Source organism: Agrilus planipennis, unplaced genomic scaffold (assembly GCF_000699045.2).
Source record: "Agrilus planipennis isolate EAB-ADULT unplaced genomic scaffold, Apla_2.0 scaffold189, whole genome shotgun sequence".
NCBI lineage: Eukaryota > Metazoa > Arthropoda > Insecta > Coleoptera > Buprestidae > Agrilus > Agrilus planipennis.
Window position 1 is genome coordinate 480,080 of NW_020439010.1, and position 8,937 is coordinate 489,016.

At 32.4% G+C, this 8,937-nt stretch overlaps 1 protein-coding gene across 2 annotated transcripts in view; it reads left to right on the top strand.

Moving 5' to 3' along the window:
- LOC108738048 overlaps window positions 1-8,669 on the top strand; it is a 10,913-nt gene extending 2,244 nt beyond the window's left edge. For both annotated transcript variants that reach the window (XM_025976150.1, XM_025976149.1), the window contains exons 2-5: window positions 172-5,311; window positions 5,639-5,759; window positions 6,284-6,487; window positions 7,103-8,669. In XM_025976150.1, coding sequence (XP_025831935.1) covers window positions 180-5,311; window positions 5,639-5,759; window positions 6,284-6,487; window positions 7,103-8,089 — 6,444 coding nt within the window. In that variant the 5' untranslated portion in view covers window positions 172-179 and the 3' untranslated portion in view covers window positions 8,090-8,669. The remainder of the gene's footprint in view (window positions 1-171; window positions 5,312-5,638; window positions 5,760-6,283; window positions 6,488-7,102) is intronic.
- The last annotated feature ends 268 nt before the right edge of the window (window positions 8,670-8,937 follow it).

Consider the following 8,937-nt stretch of genomic DNA (forward strand, 5'->3'; position numbering starts at 1 on the left):
ATAAAGTTCAAATCATTTTGTAGAATTATTTATTGTATAACTAATATATTTTACAGTAGAAGATAGTAATTAAAACTATTAATTATTATATATTCTCTAAACTTAATTAGCCTATTTTAATAAATACATATTGCAATTAAATTTATTAATGAATATATTTTGTGTGTGTAGCATTTGGAATGGAAACCATAGATGAACCCATTAAAAATCTTCTGCAATCGACGGGGTGGACTGTAGGAGATCTTCTAGGAAAACTTCAAAAATATCAGACGAAGAATGAGGGGGGAATTTCTTCGCAAGACATTCAAAATTGCAATTCTGCTATTGGAATAACCCACAACAGAAACAACAATCTTAATAATAATGTAGCTGAAAATGGAAATAAAGAAAAAAGCAATGCGCCGAAGAAAAATGACTTCAGTACAAGAAAAAAAGGGAAAATAAACCAAAGAGCAAACATTAATAATGTAACACGAAATTTTGGCCATGGTAAAAAAATATTAAAAAATTGCTTTGCAATACAGAAGTTTATATTAGCTAATAAACAAAAATATAATCTTAAAAGTCGAATTCTTCGACTACAAATTACGAAGATATTAAGAAAATACAGAAAATATTATAAAAAACTAAAAAGGAAACCAACGAGAAATGTAATTCTTTTAAAGCCTGTAGAAAAACCTCGAAAAGATATTCGTGACAAAATTAAAGAGCAGTTAGAATTACTTAGAAATAAAAAGAAAGAACCTTTGTCATTACCAAAACCTATTTTCAGCAACGTACCTTCGCACATTAAAAAGAGGCCCTCTCTAAAAATAAGCGAATTTCTCTTAGAAAAATTTTGTGACAACAGTAATGATTCTAATGAAATTAATTACTTTAATGCAAATTCATCGGCAACCAAAAAGCGTAGACCTTCTTTCGAAGCGAATAGTAGTAGAAAAAATTCTGTCTCAGAAAATTCGGATGACTCAAGATTAGTTACCTCTGAACTATTTGAGTCGACCTCAAACGATTTTATTATAACGAATGTCATGGGAGGGTACAAATCTCCCGAGGAAGAGTTTCCTGATTTGAACTCTCCAGAAAGTAAAAATAATTCAGAAGAAAAAGCGGAAGATGTTAAAGTTTACCCTTTTATTAATATCGATAATAACAATGACAGTGATAAACCGGAACAAGATTTAACATTGGTCAATGGACGACTTAAGCAAGAGCCTATTTGGCCAACTAAAACTAAAGACGTTACCAAAATAAAAGGATGGCAGAAGAAGAAATTTGTTCTACCCGAAACCGTTAACGAATCAGAATCGAAGAATTACGAAGTTGTCTATACAACGTCACCCATTCCTAGCACTAGCTTAAATCGAAAAACGTATGTGCAATCAAAAACGGAAGTGACTGGTAATAAAACTAATGAAAGTTCAGAATTAATACAATGTGATAGCAAATCAGTATTTATTAGTGATTCCTTGGACCAGTACTTGAATAAAAATGCAAAACTTAACATTAGCTATGAAGTACCAAAATTGATTGCCGAGGAAGCTGTTACTCAACCGTCACTAGTTATGCCTCTGGGTTACTCGAAAATGGCCAAAACAGGGATGGCAATTAAAGTCAAAAGCGACATTTACAAACCTAAAACACTAGCCGAAAAAAGAAAAATCATGTCCGGAGAACTGGAGCCAATACTACGAGAAAGAAGAAAACAATCTGAAGAATTAGAAATGAAATTGTTTGATGTACAAAAAGTTGTAAAGAATGTTTCACAACCGCCAAGAGTAATATACAATGAATGTCCTGTGATTTTAACTACCACTGATCCTTTTACCAAATCGCAATTTAAACGTGCGAAAAATAAGAAGGATTTTTACCGAACTTTTATATATAATAGAAAAAGATTAAAGGTTGTTAGCACAAGCGAACAGAAGGTGGTTGGAAGGATTTTTGACAATTTTATGATAAATCCACCGAAGCAGTACATTTCAATGGAAGAAAAAAATCGCGTAATACAGAATACTAAACCATCATTGCTTCGATGCTTGGAGGAGAATAAAATAGACAATGTTACGTACAAACCCGGTCCTCTCTGTCATAAAATTAAACTTCAAAAAAATCTACAAAGCCAATGGAAAACTTTTATTGTAAAATTACCTCAAATATTTGTGGAAATAGAACCTCGGTTTAGAAAACCTGTTCAAACCCGTGTGCGCGAGTTAATTAAAAATAATGATGTAATTTTAGACAAGGATAGAGTAGATTTTGCTCTGTCAGCTCTTAAAGGAGCAGAACCCATAAATCGTGCTATAAAATTTCCACTTTCGTACGCAAACAATCAGAAATGCTTGATGCTACGTCGAAAAATACCCATCGAACAAGATGACAAAGAAATGTTCGTTCCAATAGCCCCTCTAACTGACGAACAGCAGACCACAGAAGAGATAATTAAAAATGTTGTAGATCGTATGTTAGATTACGTTGATACCAAGGAAGTAGAACAAGCCATTTTGAAAGACGATCCTGATTTAAAAGGTACATTAGAAAGAGAGGGAATTACACCACCTTCTCCTATTGGTACAAACATTAGTACCATTATAAAGAAACCAAGTTACGGCAGAAAAAAATCAAGAACAGCTCTAGAACTAAAGCGTCTAAATGTTAAAATAATTGAAGTTGATGTAGAAGACCCAGAAAACAATGCCACATGTGAAAAGGAATATTGTAAAATGGGTTGTGTTTGCACCAGTCTCCAATGTAATCCCTCCTCTCTAGTCCAAGAACACTGCGGCATGGAAAAGTGCATGTTAAGTTGTGCATGTAAATCTAAAAGAAACAATAAAGAAAATAAATTAACTTTACCAGTTGGTACAAATATTCTCTCAGCCCATGTTGTCAATCATCTGCAGGATGTAGCAAAAAAAGATTTGGCAAAAGTCGAAAAGGAATTTACTCAGACTGTAATTAAAGCTAATAATCAAACTATAGTTGTGGGTACTGATCCTAAAGAAAGGCTGAGACGAGTAACTAAAGTTCCAAAACGTTATAACGATTTCGTTCACAAGGAAGTTATTCCAGGAATCGTGGAACGAATTTCAGATGTTAAAGAAAAGCCACAGTGTATACTTAAAGATGTAATTGTTAATTTGAAGAGGTACAAATTCGATATTATTCCTTTTTGCCTGGTTCATGAGCAATACAATTGTAAATGTTCGTGCAAATCTGTGTTTTCAGATATGCCACAAATAGTATTAAGATCACCTAATAAGGACACAACAAATGAATTTGAACAATTTAAAAAGGAAGATAGCGATGATGAAACGATTGACGTTTGTAAGTCCAATTATAGAAGTGAAGATCTAATAAAGAATAGTTGTAGTCGTACAAAAGGGTTAGCAACCGATTATTATTTAGAAAGAAATAAATCGTCATGTCATTTAAGAAAAATTCAACGATCTACGAGGAAGCTCTATATAGCGCGAAATAAACATTATTTCGAAAAAGGTGAAAATATGAAACTAGCAGACAAAGTGTCGCCTACTAGAAAAAATAAACGTAAACAAATTTTTACTGAGTTAAGGGATTTTGACGAAAGCGAAAAAAGATCAAAATTGAACGAAAGTGTTCCAATTAACAGTTTCAATGCCACTACCAGTAATAACGTAAACAGCATTCCCACCGTGAACAATGAATCTCAACAGAATTTATCAATAGGACCAAAACCAATCGAGCACGATTTACTACAAGATTTGCGAACCAATAAAGCAGATTTAGGGAAAAATCTGTGTTTAATGTCGTGGAAAACACTTCGTGTTAAATTCAATAACAATACATTGTTTGTATGGCAATCATATTCCAATTATGATCCTGAAATCTTGATAACTTCTCGACAAATTGCTCCAGCTTTGGGATTTATGAATATAAAAGTTCTTACAAAAATATCAAAACAATTTATTAATACTAATCATATCGTACGTTGGCTGACAACTGGCCTTCCGTTTGAAAAGATGGAAGAAAATCTGCTAGTTATACTTTCCATGGGCGAAAAATCATGTAAAATTTGCGGAGTTTGCGAAAAACTTGAAAATTCTAATAAGTATAGATTGATAGAAACAAATTCCAAAGAAATGTTTAATGTTTCTACAGGACGACCTAATCCTCTTCAAATTGATTTGACAGCTGACGAAGTAACTTCTAATAGTACTAATACTACTGGTGCTGCTACTAGTACTACTGCAGCTACTACGACTTCTACTAATATTGAAAAAAGGAAAGACATCCAGGAGAACCGTAAAAGGGTATTATTCTTTTCACGTCACAAATATGAAAAATTACATCTGATTTCTGAGAGTCAAATAAATCTTCACAAAGACCAACAGAACCCTGTAAACGCTAATCTACCTTACATCGAGGGAGGTTGTAGATGGAGACTAATTGAACTTGAAAATCCCTTTACGTATCTTTACTTTGTAAGAAGTAATTATAGTATACGATACGTGGATCTTCTTAAAGCACCTAGCATGGTTAGCGACAACAATGTAACGATTAATTTAAAATCAACTGAAATGAGAAAGAATTACATTCATCCCAGATTTGGAATTTTTTGTATGCCTAGATCTAGTAAAGAAGTTTTTGTAGGTCCCTACGGTTACAAAGAAGATCATGATCTCGAAATATTAACGTATATGAATAAAGTATTAGTAAATACGGATCTTTACAATCAGATTAAAGGTGGCGGTGGGCTTAAAAATGGAGCCTGGTATTATCAGGCTGAAGATCCTTATGGAAGTAATGATGAAGATAACGACGACGTTCAAATCGTCCAGGAACAGCCTACATGTATAGATTTAACTGGGGAAGATATTCCTTCCGATACGAATAGTAGCGAAAATAATGAAGAAAAACATGAAGAAGATAACATAAAAAAAAGTGAAGAGGAATTTAATACAAAAATTAAAGAAGAAGACAGTGAGGAAAATGAAAATAAAAATGAGAAAAATAAAGAACAGTGCAACAAAGAAAAAGATGAATCGAAGAATGTCGATGACAAAATTAACTGTGTTTCAAAATCAATAAAGAAAGTTAAATTACCTTCGTTATCTGAAAAAGATTCCGAACTTGCAAAAATTATGGAATTTTTAGATGAGTGGGAGAAATATCCATCAAATAGGGCACTTATTGTGCCTAATGTGAAAGATTTGGGATGCATTAAAGTTTTGCGTTGTCCCATGAGCCAAACTTTCAAAGTGTTTTGTCCATTTTCAAACACCATTCGCACATATTCTAAATTAAGTGGGGCAGTTCGACTGTTTGAAAAGTAAGTGCTTTTCTGTATACTTACAGTGTAAACTCCATATAACAAACTCCTATCTAACGAAAAACTCCCCTAAAACGTAAAAACTACTTCACTTTGTTTGGTTTACCATGTTACCCATATGATACATTCTATACAACGTAACACCCACTTTCAATAGCGAAATAATACTGTATTTCTGTTCACTATTTTTGAATCAATTTGATGCATACATTCAAAATAGTGATATTAAGACATATATACTTCATTAATGAAAATTTATGTTACTATTGAAAATAATATTATATTTATGATAAGGGATTGCAATTTTATTTTATATTTATATTGCAGGGAACTTAATGAAGTACTAACTCCTGTGCCAGCTAATTTTATTCTGAAATGTACTGTCACTTATCCCAAGGAAGGAGAATCAATTGTACAAATTGATCGAAATGTACTGCAAGGAGATCATGTGAGTTCAGGTTTTTTATTACAAATTTAAAGAATATGAAATTAGTATTTATACTTATACATATATTACACGTAATTGTCGAAATCTGCTATGATAGATATTTTAATCCAGAACGCGTTATGAATTTCACTGTTCGCTACGTTTTATATACTTTAGCGAATTTTCTGGTACGTTATTACATATATTTATTTAAACAACACAATGTGTATGGTTCTTTACCTGACAACTGATTATATCACTGTAGATTTATCTTACTGTTTAGTCTTCTTATTCGCGCACTATTTGTATCGACTATTGGGGCGTCATATGCTGTTCACTTATGTGATCGTGGAATATTTCTGATTATTTCTGGAATTTCTTTTGTCGCCCCCGTCTTGTCCACTGTATGATTTATAATTCGCGTCTTATAAGATTAATAAAATTATATACATAATAATTTGATTATTGCAAGTGCATAGTTACTTTTGATATACTTGTGTGCCTACATTAAACTATAAATTTGCTGAATTTTAAATTATTTGTAGATAATCGGGGAGTTTGGCGTAAAACACATTAAAGAAGCGCCTTTACTTTATATTGACCAGTTTGCTGAACATGAAGAAGAAATGGGCACCACCAATGTAAGAGAGACCAAAGAAGCATTTGACCAATATAAAAAATTTGCGTATGATCTTTTGAAAATTCCAACAATTCAGAAATGCAAAGATTCTGCTTCAATTATTCGATTGGTAAGTTAATTTTTGAAGTGAAATTACTTCGGTGGGGTAGTAAATACAATCGATCCACACGAAAATTAGTCACAGTATATACAAGAGCTTAACGAATTTGTGTCAAGGCGGGAATTTTGCTATTTATAAGTCTTGTGAGGAGCATGGAGCAAGACTGTCGACTGGCAAATAATTTTTTGTAGGGCATGCGTATTAGCTGAACTTTTTTGGTTTTATTTTTAACTCTATTTTAGGAAATATTTTTAAATAGGTACTTTTTAATTAATATTTATTGATTTTAATTTTATTCATATAACTCTAGTCATGTTTACACCATAAATGACTTACTATGCGTGCTTTGCATGAGTGGCCAGTCGAATGTAGACTCAAGATCCCTCTATAGCCTCCAACGCTCTAGTGTATACCCCGTCTATATTATTCCGTGGTCTACAATTAGGCCATTTTACCTATTTTCAGTAGCTTGCCATTTTGTAAGGAAAATCCATAAACATTTTGTTGTAATTAGTAGAAAACAAAACATTCAAATTTTAGATTGTTTTTGTCAATTTAAAATCTTTCAAATTATTTTCGTGTTATTATTATTTTAAGAGTTAAATATATATTAATATCTTATAGGCAATCAGAGAAATTCTGGAGCTTCAGTTAATGGAAAAAAGATATAAGAACGAGAGAGTAGTACACGAACTAAAGAAAGCTGAATTGATGTCAAAATATGCCAATTTGGTAAAGAAGAATGCAAATGGTGATTTAAAAGATCCATTAGGATCCTTACCTCTTGATACAGAAATAAAAGAATCTCCACTTAAAGAAAGCTCGCTACAGCCCACAACAGTAAATAATGATGATACTGTTAAGCCATTTATTAATTTAACAGAAAGCAGTAACGAATTGGAAAATACGTTATTAGACACTTCTCCCGAAAAAACGAATAATATTGTGGGAAAGAAATTGAAATTAATTTCTAGGAAGAACTCCATAGCTGGTCCTTCCGCAATATTCAAAAGATTCTCCAGTAGTCCTGACAAAAGTTCTTCTGAAAGCGATCGGGGCGTTGTACTTCCGGTTAAGGCATATCTGAAATCATCGTCTTGGACGAAGGAAGTTTGTCTTATGCCACCAAGATCAAAAAGACTAAGAGAGAGATTACAAAAGAAGGCTGAAGAAGAAAGTAAAGCAAGTAAAATGATTACAGTAATTGAGCCAAAAAAAGCTAACAAAAGCCTTCGAGCTTGGAGAAAAGGTTCCGGAAAGAATTCCGGTAAACAAACGAATAATGTTATTATTTCGGTACAGCCGACGCTTACTTCCTCAAGTTCTGTTCCTTCAAATGTGACCAGACTTCAGTATTCAACTACGGAAATGAAGTTATCGGCGACTAATACTTTGAGCAGCACAACAGCAAGTGTTGGCAGTGGAGATTCTTCTAAACTTAGATTTATAAAAATTGCTCCTAATAATGCAGAAGTGAAAGTGCCCATTCAATTTGTAAATAGTTCGGATTCTAAAGTGATACCGGTAAAGTTACATTTCCCAAGTACTTCAATTTTGAAGACTTCACTTCAGAATCGTCCTAAGCCAAGCCAGAATGTCTCAAAGAACTAACCGACTGATTGATTGATGAGGTGAGTTTTGATTATACTTCATGCATAGTGTGATATTACCTAATAACGTTATTATTGTTCATGGTTTTTGTTACTACTTACTAGCATTCCTTTGCTAAGTATTAAATATATCTAATTGTACATAATTAAGTCGTTCCTTAATTGGAAATTAGTTAATTGTTTTGTATCAAGTATTCCTTTCATGTACATGAACCAATTTTATTGCCATCTGAATATCAATATTATGGCGCAATTATTAATTCAAGTATCAAAGGCACAATTTAAAAGTTGTACAGAAATGGTAAGGCAATGTGTATATCATGTGTCGTCCTCCTTCGAATTATAAAGAAACCAGCCAAACATTTAAATTTAGAATGTATAAATGTAAAGTAATCGATTTCAAACTCTACCTCACTCGGTGTAGTGAAAAAATAAAAGCCTCTCTCCTTGTAAACATGAAAGAAAATTATTTGCTTGTTGAAGTAGGTGTGGGATACGCCAATTTTAAATTAACTAAAAATTTTTGGAATAATCAATTGTGACATACGAATAAACGAATAACGAAGTCTTCCCTCATGGTACAGAGGTGCAACTACTTTTTTCTAAACATAAAGTAATGAGGAAAACAAATTATAAATAAAGAGACAATACAAACTAATTAGTCAATATTAAATGCTGCGATTAACAGTGATTAAAACAAAAAGAATAACGATTTATTTTTTTTATTTTCAACAAATTCCATCTATTAATAGCGCTTTTTTTAAAACGAAAACTGAAAGTAATTTACAGTACATTATGTACAATCCATTACTTCGCACAGGAACATCAACGCTGTACAGTGGTTAAACA